This window comes from Indicator indicator, chromosome 5 (assembly GCF_027791375.1).
Source record: "Indicator indicator isolate 239-I01 chromosome 5, UM_Iind_1.1, whole genome shotgun sequence".
Classification (NCBI taxonomy): domain Eukaryota; kingdom Metazoa; phylum Chordata; class Aves; order Piciformes; family Indicatoridae; genus Indicator; species Indicator indicator.
In genome coordinates, this window is record NC_072014.1 from 35925947 (window position 1) to 35944242 (window position 18296).

Below are 18296 nucleotides of genomic sequence, written 5' to 3' on the forward strand. Positions count from 1 at the left end.
TCCTAGGCCTACAAATTGAAGACCTGTGGCAGTTTAAGCTGGATGTCCACTGCCACATGAGATACACCTCTGGTGTCCTGGGTGCCCACAGGAAACGGCGTATTTCTACCCATAAATCCTGCGCCCTATAAAGCCATCTGCAGAGTCATTCTCTTCCTCTTTCTTCCCTCTCTGCTCCCATGGGAGATGCTCTCTCTTATCGGGTAATGCCGGTGGAGTATCCTCAAGGCCTCTTAGGCTTGTCTAGGCCTAATGCCAGGAGGAGAATGGAGGGGGGGCAGTCTCAGACCTGGCCAGCCTGAGACTTGCCTAGCAGTAGGGGGGGGGGGGAAGAAAGAGCCCTGGAGGTTTGGGTTTACCCTCAGGTGGGGAGAAGGGAAGGATTGGGAAGCTTTGGGAATTCTATGAGGGGTTCTGTATGCTTTTGGGATATTCTTGGCACTATCCTTTGTAGTCTTTTTGTAGCTTCACCAATTGCTTTTCCATTTAAACTTTCCATCACTCTCCAATCTGTTTGTGTGTGTCATTCTTTTGTCCCTTTCGGGGCAAGAGAGGATCTGTCTGGTCTCAAACCAGCACAAGACCTCTGCTGTCTCCTAGGGTGGCCTGCTCTAGGGGCTCTCAAGTGTAGCAGCAGAGGCAAGTACAACAGCAACTCAGTGACATTTCAGTTACAGAATTATACTTTTAAAAGTGTAATTATTTGAGAATGTGACATAAACAGTTCCTGATGATGTAAAAGATTATGCACGCTCACAAAAGTTACCTATCCAGTCGTTACTACGCCCATCTTTCACGTTTGAACAAAATTTCCTCCTTGCTTGCAGTGTTGTAGAAATTTTTGAAAATCATATTTGCAAAATAACTTCTAAAGCATATGGTGTCCAACACTTCACTCATCCTTCTCAGGCAACTTTGCCTCAAACGTAGTGTTTCAAAAGAGATGCAATAAATGCAAACTACGGCTGCTGGAAATGTCACAAGAATGAGTGCAATACAATCAAAATTCTTCACTGATACTAACACACATTCCAACCTAAGCTCTTCTTCTATATGTGCCTTTTTTGCTAATCTTAAAATTATGGTTTAGTTTAATACCATCCAATCTTTGGTATTGTTCTTAAGTCTATTTTGTACCATGACAATACAAAAAAGAACACCATCTCAGGAGCAAAGTTACAGCATTCTCACAGGTACTTCTTTAAGAGACCTGCAGAAAGCACACTAGGTATGCAAAGCTTACCAAGGGAGCAGGGTTACTGAGACATTATACACACACAGCACTCAGGGTTTTTTTGGTTGCCATTCTCCAGTGACTATTCTAATTAAACTCCAAATTAGACAAAATGCAGCAGTGAAAAGCTTTTCAGGCTTAGAGACTGCTTACGGTTTTGGCCTTCAAGTGTTTGACAGTCTCTCCCTCAGCACCAGTTAGCCAGGTGGTCACAGTTCTAATGGTGTGTCAAAAAAAGCTTTAATGCATTTCAACAAAACAAAAAATAGTGTTCTGAACAGACCATTTCAAAGGGATTGCCCTGCCTAGCAAAGAGCCTGCTTGCCTTTGCTGTCAGCACTTCCCCTGAGGCTGTGCTGTAAATGCTGTGTCATCCCAGCCTGGTTCACCGGGGAGCACAGAAGATGTCTTTGCTTCATCTGCCTCTCATGGAAGATCTGTGCACGCCATACCATTTTTTGACGTATTTATAATGAGTTTCTGTCATACGCTTATATCCTCCATCATTTTTCCACTCTGTTAGACCCATGACTTTTCCGGGGTGGATGCTGGGGCCAGAGTTAACAGTGGGCGTCCTCTCCTTACCGCCACAAGCCCTCCGGTGCACAAGGCACACACGTTTAAGCGTGTGGACCACGCAGCCCCTAGCTCCCCTCAGCCATTTTGCGGCAGACACAGGTCAGGGGCAAGGCACTGCCGTGAAGACACGCGAGGCACCAAAGCGCCAAGATGGCGCCCGGCCGAGGCGAATCTGCCGCCGCCCCACGCGTGACACAGGGTGCACACGCGCACGCACGGCCGCCAATCAAGAGGCCACTTCGGGCCGCGGCCGGCAGCGCACGCGCCGTTCCGGCAGTTGTTGCGGCGGGGACGGCGCGTGCGCCTGGCGGCGGCTCGCAGCGCCCGCGGCGGCTGGCACCATGATGTGGTTCGGCGGCTCCATCCCGGCCGCCATCGCCGCTGCCAAGCAGCGGAGCTCCGTCTTCGTCGTGTTCGTGTCAGGTACAGCTCGGCCGGGGCGGGAGTAGCGGTGCTGGGCGCCGGGCCTTGTCCGCTCCCCGAACTGACAGCGCTAGCGGCCGCTTCGCCGCTGGGGCCGGGAGCAGCCGCCGATGAGGCAGGCCTCTGGGCTGCGGTGCGATCCTTAAGGCTGACCGGAACAACTCCGAGCTCCGGCGGCGCCAGGGTCGAATGCGGTTCTCACTGCCCCTCGGGGTGCCGCTGCCCACAGCCTTCCCCGTCGGGTGGGCCCAGTTGCCCGCGGCTCTGTCGTGCGGCGCTGCTCGTTCGCTCGCCTCCGGGCGGAGCTTGCCGGGGGTTCCGCAGCGCCTTCGGCAGCTGTTGCTGCCTCCATCTCCCGCCGCGTCGTGATTTCTGCTGTGTCAGTACGAGTCCCCGGTGCCCGGCCCGGCGGTGCGTTACCGGCCGTAGACATGGCCCAGCCCCTGGCCCTGCGCCTACAAGGGTTTATCGTGGCGTTGTGCAGTGCTCCAGGGCAGTGACATCGGGTGTTTCCATGTCTAGCTTTGCCTTTCATTGGATCCTTGCATAAGCCTGCATTCAGTTCTTAACTGCTGTAGCTTTCTGAATCGTTAGTGTACGAACCTTTCGATTTCTCTACACTGTTCCGTAGTTGAAGTCCATGGAAACTCACATTTCTTTGTGTACGTTCTTTCTGTCTGGAAGAATGAGTTTAGGGAAAGGAGGACATTAGACTCGTTAACTTTCTGCTGATGCTTTTGTGTTTGTGTGTGTATGTTGTTTCTTTTGGGTTTACTATTGATTGCCTTAAGTTCTTGTGCCTTGAAGTTTTCCAGATGCATTATGAAAAAACAACTGCCCTAAACCGGTGGCTTGTGTCATTCCCTTAATGATTATTGAACTGTGGGATGTGCTTAGCTTCGGGGAGAAGTTCACTCCCAAAAGCAAAGTGGACAGAAAAGTGAAGTGTGGTTAAGTTCCTTTGTTGACACAAGTCTCCTTACACTTGGAGAACAGCAAGAAATCAGTATCTTCTCAGCCCACATCATGCTCTGTTGGTGTTGGAGGAAGGGATGGAGTGGTTTAACAGGCTCAAAGGCAGCTTTATAAAGCCCGTGAGTCACGGTGGCAGGAGGGTGCTATGTTGTGAAAGCCTTTTACCATTGAGGAGTTTATTTATATATTTATTTTTCATGAACATACTCTAGTGTGTTTGCCTACAGCACTTACTTGAAAGCTCTCTGCCTTTGCAATCAATAATAAGATGATTATGCTGTGTTTTATGAAATTAAATGCATACCAGGTGGTAAACAAGAAAAAACTTTTTGCAACACTTCCTCATTGGTGAAACATAATGTGCAGTGACTTGTGTAAAGGCTGATCTTTCTCCCAACTCCCTGCTCACGGTAAAAAGTTCTCTACTAGATTTCTTGGATGTTTCAAATCCTTCGTATTTGGTTTGTGTGGCAAGCTACCAGGGTGGCTTCTGTGTGAAGCTGCTGAAAGCTTCCCCTGTGTCTGATAGAGCCAGTGCCAGCCTTCCTCAGGATGGACCCACTGTTGGCCATCAGCAACAGTGGTAAAGCCTCTGTGACAATATATTTAGGAAGTGGAGAAAAATGGCTGGTCAAGGAGTGGAGGATACAGGTGGGGTATGAAGCAGCTCTGCAGACACCAAGGTTGGTGAAGGAGGGGCAGGTGGTGCTCCCAGCACCACAGCAGAGATTCCCCTGCAGTCCATGGTGAAGCAGCCTGTCCCACTGGAGCAGGTGGATGCCTAAAGTTGACTGTGACCCTGTGGAAAGCCTACAGTGGAGCAGGCTTGCTGGCAGGACCTGGGACCTCCTGGGGGGACCCATGCTGGAGCAGCCCTCTTGGAGGGCTGCCCTTCATGGAAGGGAGGTGGAGCAATTCCTGAAGAACTGTAGGCCATGGGAAACACTCATGTTGGGAAAGTTTGTGGAGAACTGTCTCCAGTGGGAGGGACCTCTTGCTGGAGCAAGGGGAGACTGTGATTTAAAAGCCCTGCCTCAAGGAAGGTGCAGCAGATACAGTGCATCGTGGGCTGACCAAAAACATTCCTTGTCCCTCTGTGCTGCTGCCAGGGAGGAGGCAGAGAAATCTGGAGTGAAGCTGAGCCTAAGAAGGGAGAGGTCATGGGAAGATGTCTTAAGATTTATTTTTATTCCTACTCTTGAATTTTGATTGATAATAAATTAATTTCCATAAGCAAAGCCTGTTTTGCCACTGATGGTAGTTGGTGAGTGATCTCTTCCTGTCCTTATCTCAACCTAGGTGTCTTTTGTTAGATTTTTCTCTTCTGAGTCCACCTGAGGGGGGGATTGATGAAGTGGATTTGGTGAGCATCTGGCATCCATCCAGGACCAACCCCTCCCCCCCCCCCCCAAAAGATTTTATATATTTTTTTTTATGCTGGCAGTGACTAGGTTTCTTCTTTGAGTAGATCCCTGTTTAACACCACAGTTAGTGGTGATGGTAGCTTCAAGCCTTCATACCACAAGTTTGTCCATAGACATGAGAGACAAGCATTTGAAAGCAGCTTTCTGAGCAGGAAAAAACACTTTCAGAAGTGTTTGGTGTTTCTGTTTTAGTTTGTATGCTTTGTCCAATAGTGTTTATGGAGACAGAAAATTAATAAAGGGAAAAAAAATCAGAGAAATGGAAAATATAAATAAGGAGTAATTTTAGGGTGGGCATTATGAAGGATAGCTGTTAGATACAGTCTTGGCAAAAATTGCTGAATTCTGGTAGGTCCATCTCTGTTTGGTTTCTGCTAGTCCCTGCCTGTCCTCTCCCTGCCCTTCTCTAAATCAGCACTAGAAAGTGAAGAACTGAATCTTCCTTTCTTATTCTAGAATATTTTCCAGTCAAGCAAGGAATAATGCAGCTGTTTATCTTAACAATGGAGTCATGGTTTGTGACAGCAATTGCACATTGTTCAGCCAGGTTGGATTTTTAACTTTTTTGTTTGCAGCTTTAATCCTAACATTTTTAGTGCAGTTGTTAAAACAGCAATGCAGCTGTTTTAAGTGTACTAAAGATCCCGTGGAATTGATGGGAAGTTGCAAAAAAAGGGGTTGCTCCATACTCTTTAGGGAGTATAAGGTGAAGCATGTCTGCCTTACCAAACTGATTTAAAACATTCAGGTGAGGCATTAGGTTAGAGGCTTCTGTGTACACAAAGTAAAGAAGTTGTGTTTGGGAGCCAGATGAGTTACTTCGGGACATCAAATAGTTGTTAGCCAGTTTGGCTGCTTGCACAGGGAAAAAGTATTCCAGATAGTGAAACAGGTCTGGTAGATTCCTCTGGCATTTTGCTGATAGCTGTTCTGTACATGGTTTTCTAGCCTGCAGAGTTAAAACCCTCATCTCATTATTTGAGTTATTAATCTAAATTTAATTGTTCATTTGATTTGAAACCTCCTTGGATACCTCTTCTGTTCTGATTGAGGAGTTTAAGATTATTCTTTCTGAAAGCTGACGTGTTCTTATCATGAGTGCACCAGGCCGCTCAGAAAAATTCTTTCCAGAAGTAAAAAAATGGAGGGAAGAGAAAATAAGTGTTTTAGCTTAGAGTTTATGTTTCTCTTTAACATTTGTAGAAACACTCCTTCTTTTATTAATAACTTTATTTTTAGATTGCTTTATTTTTTTGGTAGAGTGATGATTTGCAATCAACAAGCTCTTTGTTAGTGTTTTGTATCCAAGCTGTATCAAAGCACTTTTCAAGTTAAATATGTGAAATGACGCAGATGAGGAGGAGGTGAATAGCTTAATGTCCTGACTTTCTCACATTTCCACAATGGGCAATCCTTATGCCTATCAAGTAGTTATGAAATGTTGGACATTAAGTCAGCTGGGCTTATTCTCACTTTCCTTGGTGAATATGTGTTGAGGAATTAAAGTCTTTTGACAGCCCGTGATGGTTTTGAATAAGTTCATCATATGGGAAATAAAGCATTGCAGAAAAAGAGTCTCTTCCAATTATCTGAATTACCTGAGAAATTATGTATAACTTTTCCCTAAATAGATAACTAAATTTACCTGTCCCAATGCAAAAGATGAGCAGGTGTGACTGTGAGTTATGTACAGGTCTTTCCAGTAAGAGAAATAAAGCAATGCAGTTGTTAGAGAAATGTAAGTAATCTGAAAGTCTTGGCGACTGGAATTCTGAGGCAATTCTGATAGCTCAGTGTTTAGCAGAATTGTGAATTATGTCAAATTCTGTTCAGCTTGACCTCCTGACTTCTCTGGTGCTTTTCTTGTGAGCTGGCAGTTTTCACTTCAGGATATAGTTACTGCTACAAAATTGTTAAGAAATGAACCTTAACCTCCAAATGAAAAAGGGTTATCTAAACTAAAAGATACATGAGAATAAGCAACCGTTCTGGAGTAGTCACGGTGTTAAACTGTGCATCCTGGCTTAGAGCCTTATCAAACGCTGGTGAGTTAACCAGTGTTTTTATTCATGGATCACGCCTTTTGGAGACTGTACTGTGAACAGTCTCTGTGTCTTGGGGCATTACTTTCCTGCAGCAGTTTTTTGTATGGAAAAGTTAGTGTTAGGTAAGTATTTAGCTATTTTTAGTAGCCTAATCGGATGAGCATGTGTCCTTCTGAAAAAATGTGTGGTGTGGCAGCTGTCTGTCCCCGAGCATTTGGACACAGGGGAGGAGGCCAAATTGCCTTTGGCAGAACAGCTGCATCCATTGACCACAGTTGGGAATGCTGCACTGAAATGGAAGAGGAAAGGTTCCTACATTAAATGTTGTAAATGGTTACTTGCTTATGTAGAATATCAGTAATAGAGATCAGTACTTCTGTACTTGCTTGAGTACTTCCAGGGAACAATCAGTGCATATGATTGGAAAACACTTTGCCAAACTTGGTCTGTTTTTGACATGTCTCTCTGAGCGTCATTGTGGCTAGGCAGTCACGGCCTTAATGTGGCAGTGCTTCACCAGGGGACTCCACATGCAAGTCCTCATCTTTAACAAATGGTTTGTTGTTGTCATTGAATAATGGACTACTATGCTTCTATACTTGTGACTCAAATTCTTCATCAAGAGTACAGTCCATTCTAAGCTGCTAGGAAGTAATACAGATGGAAGATAAACAAATGGTTGCAGGCCAGTTTACTTGTTGAGAGATGGTTAATATTCATTTGAATGTATCTAATAACCCAAATCCCCACTAAACTGGTACATTGGAAGGTAAAAATTTGATGTTGTTGCTTCTGATTAAAACAGCGCTTCTGAATCTGTGGCCCCAGAGCACCTTTTTGGTTTCCCTTAGTCAAGTATCTCCTCTTCTCCTGTTATTTTTGTTCCTGTGTGCTACTCTCTCCTTTCCCTCCCTTCCTACTGCCACTGTTCATGTCAGGAACTCGAACACAAAACTAAGTTACAAATAATTGTGTAAATAAATGCTTTTTAGTTTGTGGCTCTTTTTTAACACTATGCAACTGTGAAACCTTGTCTGCTGAATTATGTATTTACAAAGGAGTGGAAAATGTAGTTTTGCCAGTAATGAAATCTATGATGAGGTAACCAGTGGATAGTTTTAGTGTGTTAGCAGGTCAAGCTCAATGTCAGGGAAATGCAATGGTTCTCTCTGACTGTGCTGCAGGATCTGCTTATGTACCATGAGTACATAAGCACACTGTTTAAGCATACTCCCTGTAACATAAAAAGGAGGTCCTTTGGTGGCTGTGCAGTTAAATGATGCCATCAAGCCAATCCTCAGACTTGCCCTCACCTCCAGTTCTGTCTCTGCCATCTGTGTGGATCAGTCCCTTCTGCTCCCTTGCACCAGCTAACCATCCAGTTGAATGACTGTGAAAAGTATGTGCTCTCTGGCTTGGAAGGAATTTTGGTATGTTAGGTTTTTGGCATGTTAGCAAGGGACATCAGCTGGAGTGAATTTTCTACAGATTATTTAAAAAAAACCCAAAATCGTAATTGGCTAACTGGAGAATAATGATAGTCATACCTTTCAAAGGCTAAAGTAATCACAAGCATCTCTTTCAGTGGTGATTGCAAGCAACTGAAGCAAAGCTAAAATCAGACCACAGTAATTTGAGGTGGGTTTAGTTTAACATGTGTGCTGTATCTTGCAGGTGAGGATGAACAATCTTCTGAGATGGCTGCAAGGTGGGAAGATGAGAAAGTGACTGAAGCTGCCTCAGATGGTTTTGTTGCTATTAAAATTGACAGCAAAAGGTTTGATCCTATTCTAATTCTGTCTCTTGCATAGTCCTTCATTGATGATGATGAGAGTAAGAGGTTTTTGAAGTCCTCGTCCTGATTCAGAGGTAGCCTAAATACAAGATTCCAGAACATAAGGGAATTCAGCCTCTAGAGCCTGAGAAAATTCTAAATTTACTGTTCTGCAGAATATTCGTTATGTATTTTGAAATGTAATTCACTACTAGCAGAAGAATGCTTGAGGTTGTCCATTTTCAACAGGAAGAGACATAAAAATTATGTAAAAGAACAGGAATCAAAATGCAAATACTCCTGAGGCAGCTCTGGATTTTCCAAGTTGCATAGAGAATTTAAAAACTCTCAGGAATTCAGAAAGATAAAAATCTGTAAAGCCCAAGAGGAAATGTGTGTCTCTCTATTGTAGCACACAGAAGAGAAAAGCTTTGAAGTTCCTGGGTAAATGACTCCATTATTTTTGCACTGTCTTAAGTTTTCCAGTCCAAGTGCAGAAAGTGCATTGACATTTCCAAAAATTGTACTATTTTGAAATGCTCTATGGACCTTTTATTATGCTTACTATATTATCTGCACTCAGTAGACCAGAGGTCTTTTTCCTGAGTTGCTGCTTAGTACTGTTGCCCTGAATCTTAGATAATCAGCTGTGGTAACTAGGGATTGTCACCATGTCAACGCTTATGCAAAATGTCAATGAGAAGATGCAATGCAAATTGGCTTTCAGTGTTCTCTCAAGTATTTAAATAGTTTTGGGTGTGGTAGTAGGACAGTTATTTTTATGATGAAAAACTTAATCTAAAGTTGTTGCACAGTGATTGCTCCTTCTAAACGAATCTTTTCTTTTAAACAGTGAGGCATGCCTGCAGTTTTCTCAAATTTGTATCCTTTGAGATCACTTTAGATGCTACACCGTGATTGCGGATAATTGGTGTTTAAAAGTTAATACTGTTCTGAGGAAAAATATGTAAAAGCAGCATTATTAAAAATATTTCTTATGGCACAGAAATTTGCAATAGACTATGTAGTTAAAAGATACCATTTATGTATTCCACTTACTGCCAGTTCTTGGAGAAAGGGAACAGGTTGGGTTTTTAAGTGTTAATCCTATGTAATTCTCCAAATAGGAAATGATCTAAAGCTTTATGTAAATAGAATAACCCAGTTGATATCACCAGTTAGCACTAGAAAACAAACAAGCAAGCAGTGAGTTAAATTATTATCTGGAGTTCAGAGATACAGAGAAGGAAGAACAAGTGGTGGACTGGGTTCTGTCAGATACACAGGTCTGAAGTTAGGTAAACATCTGCCTACCTTAAGCAGGTCACTGCATGTAGCTCAGGAATTCCATATGATGCTGAGGAAGGGAATTCAGTATCTTAACTTGGATTTTCTTAATGCTGTAAAGAGTTAATTGTCCACCTAAGACGTCTCACACTAGAACGAAATCTTTCAAATCAAAGCATAATCAGTTGTCCCATACATGTGTGTTGAAGACAAACATTCTGGCTTAAACCAGCTCAAAGAAGAGAAGAAAATGCTAATCAGTTGTATGTCATGTTTCCAGTGGTTTTGTTAGCATGGCTTTTTCTTCCTTCAGGGGCACTAACTGCTGGCAACCAGATGGAGATAGAAGGCTGGGCTGGAAGGTTCTGTAGGAAGGACTTCTGCTTTTCCTTTCAAAGCTACTTTATAAACTTCAGGTGTTTGTTGTCCTTAACTGTTGCTGTGCAGATCCCGTAGTGTGTGTTCCATCAAGTTTTTTTATAGGAGACAATGGAATCCCTTTGGAAGTAATTGCTGGCAGTGTTTCAGTTGAAGAGCTTGTTACCAGAATCCATAAAGTTAAACAGGTAATGCTTGCTGACAGACTGGATCTTTCAGATTGAGTTGGCAGTGCTCAAATGCTCAAGACAGAAAGTGGCCCTGACCCTTAGTGTGTGTGCCTTGGGAAATTATTAATTGTTTGTTCTATATCCTTACAACAACAACATCTGCAAACTTAAATTCATTGCACAAATTGAACAGGATAGAGAGCACTGTGCAGAAGTGCTGCAATTTTTGTTTCACAGATTGTTTTAGATCATTGTGTAACACCCACACTATTGAAGAAATACGTCAAGAACTCTAATCTAGAATGACATGGCCATTACTCTTTCAGTAAAGTTTCATGTGTGGTTTTGTAATAGTGTCTTGTAATATGGATTTATAAGACTACATTATGGAACATAATGTAGATAGCTTTGTCACTGTGATCTCAAGTGTAAGACTAAAATTAGTGAAAATAAGACATTTCCGATTGCATCACATTTAACAATATGTGATAATTTTAGCTTTATATTTTAAGTGGGACTGATTCTCAAAATAAATAGTTTTGTCTTGACCTTTGAACCTCTGCCATGTCTTCAAAGTTTCATATTTTGTGGCTTTTCCTCCCAATTTTAGATGCACACACTAAAAGGGCAGCCCTTGGAAAACGGAAGTCAATCATCTCCATGTCCCTCCTCTCAATCTAATGGTGCTCCAGAAAACACACAATCCAGAACAGTAGAGTGTTGTGACTCTCCTGTCCCGTCTGAGACAATAAGACCTCCTGCTGGTAATGTACTTCTACAGAAATGCTAGATAACTTGCTTTTTCAAATAGTTTTCTGAAGTTGTGAAATGATTGTATATAAAAGGCAACATGTTGAGCAGACTTGCTGAAGGAAAGCTTGGGTGTCCCAGAATGCTGCTTGCAAGTCTAGAAGAAAGAATAACTGCTCGGTTTTAATGAGGGAGAAATACATGGTTTATAATAAAAATTGTGCAACGCTTTCTGGAGACAGAATTCAATATCAAAAGTTCCTCTGGGTTAGTAACCTGAAACCAATTTGACTGGGAGGTTGAGCAGGTTGTCTATATAGCAGAACCTCATATCCTCCTTGCTGTGAAGTATGCCTAACCATGAGTATAATAATTTTTTATGATAGGAAATGCACCTCTTATTTCTCTTATGCATTATTTTCTTGTAAATCAGTTGAAGATGGAGCAGATTCAGGTCAAGCAAGCCGGGAAGCAGCTAATTCTTTAGATGAACAAATGAGTGATGCTCAGCCTGTGAATGATCTTGCACTCAAAGTAGAAAGGTAAGTCTTCTTTTGCAAACTTCCTAATGTACTGTATTTGTTCCTCTCCTAGGAGGCAGTTTTGTTGTGTGGGTTTGGGTTTGGTTTTGTGGTTTTTTAACAAACAGGGTCAATTACAGGATTTTGGTGCTCCGTTATCACCTGGTAAGTGTTATGTTGTGCTTTAGATGTCTCTGACAGTACTACAGGTGATATGAAAACAGCTTTTAAATCAAGTCTCACTTTTCACGTACTCTAAAAGGGATAATTCGGAGAACTAACTGTTCACCTTTGATGTAAGTCCATTACAGACATTTGCTGCAAATGTTTGAATGAGTTAAAGCACTTGAAACGGGTTATAGAAAGTGCTAACCTAGGTTTGTACAGAGATGCCATCCTATTTGTCTTTTTGATGACTGTTTATGTCTAGGCATACTGAAAAAAAAAGCCAGAGGAATCCTATTATGAGACACTTTCTTTGATCAATAACCAGTAATGAGGTCTTAAGAGTTTAAGTGTGGTGACCAGAAGCATCTGCTTCAGTACATGGATCATTCATTAAATTTTTTGTTTGTTTTTTTTTTTAAGTACAAGATTTAGTGTATAAGATTCTTCGCCAGCATCTCTAAGACTGGTAATATTTGTAATATCCTACCTAAAACCAGTGAATAGGATTATTTATACTGCTAAAATGCATTTCATATTTGATTTCTGTTATCTTTGAAAGTAAGTAAGTATAATTTTTACTTACTACCACTAGGAGAATGCAATCAGTATTTTTGTGTAAATACCAAAGTTCTTTTGAAAAAGGGCATTAATGGTAAATTATAGCATATTTGTACATATATAGAGCATTTCTTTAAGGGGAAAGGAGAGGCAAAGTTCTGTGGTAATTCCCAGCTTATTTTTCAATAAGCAAAGCAGCTACCACACAACCAAAATTTTTCTGGTTAACTGACTTCTCACATTTCTTGGTCACATCTGCCCTTTCCCCAAACTTAAAATATGTTGCAAATTACCGCTTGGCTTTTTTTGGTTGATCTTTATTCTAAAGCACCTTTCTGGATAGATGGAACAGATGCATGTGCATCTGCCAGTGCTATATATTATTTGCTTTCCATTATGGGAAGTGATGTACAGAAGAAACCAGATGGCTTCGATAGCTAAGAAGAAATTGAGATTTAGTGTTTCTGTTACCACAAGTCATAAATAGTATGACTTACATAGTATTTGCTTATTGCATGTCTTAGGAGTTGTTCAACAGTAAGATGTAAGATTCCTCATTTACTGAGCAGAAAAGGACAGAAGGGATTATGTTGGAGCTCCATTAAAGGTTGGAAGCTTGGTGGTGAATCACCGCCTCAACTTTTTATGGATGGTACACCCGCATGTGAATGAATCATGAGTATCACACTAGGTGTTAGCACTATGGTACAGTTCATGTTCATTGTCTTGTGTTCGGTTCTTCTGCAAATGTTTGCAAATGCTTCTTATGATTTTTAAATGTTAACAGATACTGTAGTTTTTAAGACTTTTACATTCTTAAATTTAGACTAACAAAAAAGCTTGAAGAAAGACGAGAAGAGAAACGGAAAGAAGAAGAACAGGTAACAAAAATTTAAAACTTTGCAATTTCTTTTCCTACTCTTTATTTGAATAAATGTTTAATCCCTTTTTAAACATACGTGCTTCAATTTTGTCTTACTCTTGTCCAATGCAATTTCAGGGTCTAATTTACATGTCTCTGTTTATTCAGAAAGAAATTAAGAAAGAAATTGAACGGAGGAAAACTGGTAAAGAAATGTTGGAGTACAAGAGACGACAGGAAGAAGAATTGACAAAGCGTATGTTAGAGGAAAGGAACAGAGAAAAGGCAGAAGAGAGGGCTGCTAGGGAGCGTATAAGACAACAGATTGCAATGGTAAAGTTTTCATTTTCTCGTTTTTTTTCAAGATAGCTTTCTTGCTGCTGTCTCTCATGGGGGCCACCAGTGTAATGAAAGGATGCATTTTCTCTTTCAGTGAAACTTTCAAAGGTTGTCCGTTTTTCGGTTTGGAATCTTTTGGCCTTGTACTGTAGCTGTTTGTGTTTGGGATTTATATAGCATTTCCTGTGGATAAAATGAAGCTTCTGCTTTCATATTCGTGATGAAAATACCAATTTTTCTTTTCTGTTGCTTGAGTCTATTGGAGAATTGTCATTTAAATGTAAGAGTAATTGCAATTTGAGGATAGTTTTGGAATGGAAGCAGAGAGAATATTTTATTTTGGAACATGCAGAAGAGCACTGATCTCAAACTGGTGGTGAGAGTTATTTTTGTTTGTATGTATATGTGTGCATATGTGGATATAAACTGTTCATAGGAAATGAAATCCCTACACCTTCCTCGGTTTTGTCCTAGAACACCTAGAACTGTAATGGTGTATCAGAAGACTTCATTTTCACTGGAGTGTTAAACTTGTATGGGAAGATGATTAAGTATTTTCATGGACTAACTCCCTGAAAAGTGTCATCTTGGCTAATGACATGGGATTGTGCAGTTGGGCAGTGAAGAATTCTTCACAGCACTACTGCCTTCATACATCCTACTTATATCTGCATGGTTGGGTACTGAGTGCAAATTGTAGCTTTCTGGTTTAATAAATACTAAGCTACAGTTCATAGTAAAAATTAAGGTTTCTGCTTGGTCCTTTGACAGGATCGTGCGGAGAGAGCAGCTCGCTTCGCAAAAACAAAAGAAGAAGCAGAAGCTGCAAAAGCTGCAGCTCTTCAGGCTAAACAGGCTGAATTAGAGGCCAGAAAAGAAGCATCTCAGAGGGAGCGAAGGTGAGTTGCTGTCGAATGAAGAGTATATTTTGGGAGAAGGAGGGATAAAGAAACTCCTAAGAGATTTAATATATATCCTAATCTATTAATTGGATGAGCTGTTTAGTGACTTAAAAAGTTGACTTTCTTTTATAATATTTATTTGTAGCTATTTACATATTATATTCTCTGATAACTTTCATCCTTTTGACATTCCTGATTTCTGCAACACTAACCACCTTTCTTTGGGTGTTATTTTAGTTAGAGAAGAGCTTCTTCTGTCTGATCTTTGATTTAAATGCAATGTATAATGGGGCTGGGTGTGGCACTAGATAAGGCGAGAGTGTGATGGGTAACCTTAGAACTATGCTGGGAAGCATGGTGCTGACACAGCTGTTCAGCTGTGTGTGAAATTGACTTGAATTCATCAAGGCTTCATTGGGGTCATCAGTTCTCCGTGTCAGAGCTCTTCTACTTTGCCCAATGCCACAGGTCTAAGAGATTCTCTAACCTATAGAGACCTTACTTGGAGTTAATGGAGCCACCATGAATCTAGTAGTGCTCCTGAGCAAAAGGCAAGTGTGGGATTACCAGCATGTCTTGGTGCAGAAACTCAAACAATAATGCTGGGCCATGGCTAGTTGAATATAGAATTGCTTGCTGAGCCAGCTTCCATGTCGATGCCCTCAATTCTTGAAAAAAGAGAATAAAAGTAATTAAAGGTTGCACAAAAGAAACATGGCTTTATATTTCATTCACTTAATAATTTTTTCCATGATTAATGTAACTATCTTGTTTGACTGGTGGTGGCTCTTGACTCTTGATAAAATCCAGAGGAGATGCATTGTGAGATAAAGTAGGTGGTTTTCAACTGTGGATCCAAATTTACAACCCATCTGCACTGCCATAAGTAGGATGACTGTCCCCCTCCCACATGTCATTGCTACCAAGCTAATGCCCCAGGAACTTGCCTGTAGCTGTTCATTTGCTGACTGACTCTGATAATGTGTCCTGCAGTGCAATAGCCAGGATCCAGTTCCGCCTCCCAGATGGATCTTCCTTTACTAACCAGTTCCCATCTGAAGCACGGCTGGAAGAAGCAAGGCAGTTTGCTGCACAGGTAAGTTAGTGTTTTGTTTTCTTGTGTATGTGCTCATGACAAATTGGTGTTTACGTCAACTATGTGTTTGTGGTGGCATTATCATCGCCTGCTTTCCTTTTTGTTTATTTGAAGGGGGTTTTGGTAGCAGCTTTCTCCACTGCCACCAGCTGCCTTTGTATTGCTTATTAGTAACTGAGATAGCAGGATATGAAAAAGCCTTCATCTCTCAATCATCTTCATGATAATTGACAGCTTGGTATAGAACTCTTGGGTCAGTGTGTTAGGGTATACTCAACTGGCAAATCTGCAGTCATGTGAGAGTGAACAATTATAAATAAAAGGTTTTCTTTGTGTTTTCACAGACGGTTGGTAATGCTTATGGCAATTTTTCACTGGCGACAATGTTTCCCAGAAGGGAGTTTACCAAAGAAGATTATGGAAAGAAGTTACTGGAACTAGAGTTAGCACCCAGTGCTTCAGTAGTGCTCCTGCCGGTAGGTGTTGAGTTTTGGGCTGTTTGCTCTTCATTGTCTTGCAGGCAGCAGTACTGTAGCTATCTGTTTGCTGTTAGTTGTCCATAATAACATTTGGCCCTTTTGGTCTTTTGTGTGTCTAAGAAATGTTGCAAAATTAGTTTTTCTCAGAACTGATTTGAAGGAGGACTTTTTCTGAAGCAGATAAATAGGTATTTGTCTAAGGTGTAACCAAAGCCATTCTGTTGCATCATCTGAGCTGCTTCTAAATTATGGATGAAATACTCTTGTATACAAGTGCACAACTTCAATATCTGACAATATTGCTTTATGTGTTCATGACCAGGCAGGAAGACCTGCTACTTCTGTTGTTCAGGCTTCAGGCAGTGACCTGTGGAAGTTCTTGGGCACAATACTTTATCCTCTTTTAGCGGTTTGGAGATTTATTAGCAACTTCCTGTTTACAAGTCCACCCCCCCCACAGTCTGCTGTGAGGTCAGCTCATCAGCAAGACCACTCCAATCCTTCAACATCTACCAGCATGGAGCAAAGCAGGTAAAGAAACTATTAAAGGCAGCTGTCTCTCATACTTCTTCCTGGGACTCTCTTCATCTTGTAGTGGGGTACTGAAGGGTATCTGTTCTTAAATGCTGCTCTGGCTTGTAGTTTCTGTCTGCCACCCTTCCATCTGGTTACAAGGGTTGATGTGGTGGCTGGTAAACTGCATGGCAGCTCTGACTAGCATTTCTTGGCTCCTATATGTCATTAAGCAAGCTCCTTATTGTTCGCTTCAGATTCCAATCACAGAGTAGGAAAATCATTGTTTTGCAGTCATCTATGAATAGGGAATTCAGCTGTTACAACAAATACAGGCTTCACTTCAACTGATGCTGTTTGGGAGATACAAATTTTGAAAATTACATGTCAAATTGGTTAGGGGTCTGCTTGGGCAAGAAACTCAAGCAACTGAAGTCTGACCATGACAGTTAAGGCTTTGTAATGCCTAGCAAATGAGATCTCCCTTGTACCAGGAGATCCACCCAACCCTTTCATCTGAAGCAGCCGCATACTGCTTCATGACAGGAGCCTTCCTGGAGGAATGAGATTCTGGCAGTTTGGCCAACTGATAAATGACAAAATTTTGAGCTAGGTGTTGCTTCCCAAGGAAACAAAGAAGAAAATGTTTATTGGGCATAAGAGAAGGCAGGACATGTGATTCACATTCACTGCATTCACTTCTCTTGTGTAATTATTACCAGGGAAACTCTCCAGCCTCACTGTCATTTGTACCCTAGGCAAGCAGTCAGGAAACGAGTCATGGAAAAGCGGGGCGAAGACTTCAAAAAAGAAGGCAAAATATATAGACTGAGGACGCAAGATGATGGAGAAGATGAAAACAATACTTGGAATGGAAATTCTACACAACAAATGTAGTTTTAAGTAACTCCAGTAATTGGTGTCTGGCTTTTTTTTTTTTTTTTTTTCCTCCCCTTATTTGATCTAAGTCAGCTAGAGCTTCTGGACAAGTGGAGCTTACTTTACACTGACTTGAATTATTACTTAATTCTTATTCCTTCAGTGGAGTATGGAATAAAGTCACCTAAGTCAGAAAAATGGAGTGGGTGTAGCTGAGGCCTAGATGCAAAGAGTTAAAAACACTGAAAAATCTCCTTCAGCTTTCATAATCATTACCCTACTGCCATAGAAGGGCACTTTTTAATCAATAAATATTCTGCTAAATAAATTTAAAAGCCAGATATTAATATAAAGGTCATAGTAGGCAATGACTGATTAAAATGAGGGTTTCAGAAGCACTATTAAGTAGCAAATCAGGTAACTAATTTATGTTTAACTTTTTCTTGCTTCCTGCAACTGCAAGCAAAATCTTGTAGTTTTTAAATTTCCCCCAGCACTCAATAAACTATTTTCCAGAAAACAGCTATCTTCTCTTCAAGTTCCTCTGAAGTACACAAGGAAGCAAGCAGTTAGGATCATACACCAAAATTTAAAACACAGACCTTTTTGTTCCAGTTTAAATTACTTAGGAATTGTTCATATTAAAATCTGATAAAACACATCTGAAATAGTGTGCTACAGTGGGGAAAAAAAGTTGAGTTTTTATCACATCAAATGGAAACATTGTTAGCAGAGGGCTGCAACACAAGAGCCTGGAAGCATTTGTTTTGGAGGAAAGGTTACAGCCTTCCTACATGCAAGTATGTTAACTTTCCCTTAGCCCCCCACCAAGGACTGTGCCTCTCACTGTTGGAGACCTCAGTGTTACAGGTGTGCTGCATTGATATAGATCCTGTTTAAAGGAGGTTTCTTCATCTTTGAAGACATTGCACTGAAGCCA

The 18296-nt window shown here is 41.3% G+C and overlaps 1 protein-coding gene across 1 annotated transcript; it reads left to right on the top strand.

The window, feature by feature from the left end:
• Window positions 1-2154: 2154 nt before the first annotated feature.
• Window positions 2155-17413, top strand: UBXN4 (UBX domain protein 4). The gene is made up of 13 exons (XM_054380963.1): window positions 2155-2236; window positions 8355-8457; window positions 9308-9336; window positions 10189-10307; window positions 10900-11053; window positions 11473-11581; window positions 13113-13167; window positions 13317-13481; window positions 14259-14386; window positions 15383-15485; window positions 15830-15961; window positions 16287-16495; window positions 17236-17413. The coding sequence occupies exons 1-13, from the start codon at window positions 2155-2157 to the stop codon at window positions 17372-17374; spliced, it is 1527 nt and encodes a 508-aa protein (XP_054236938.1). The 3' UTR covers window positions 17375-17413.
• The last annotated feature ends 883 nt before the right edge of the window (window positions 17414-18296 follow it).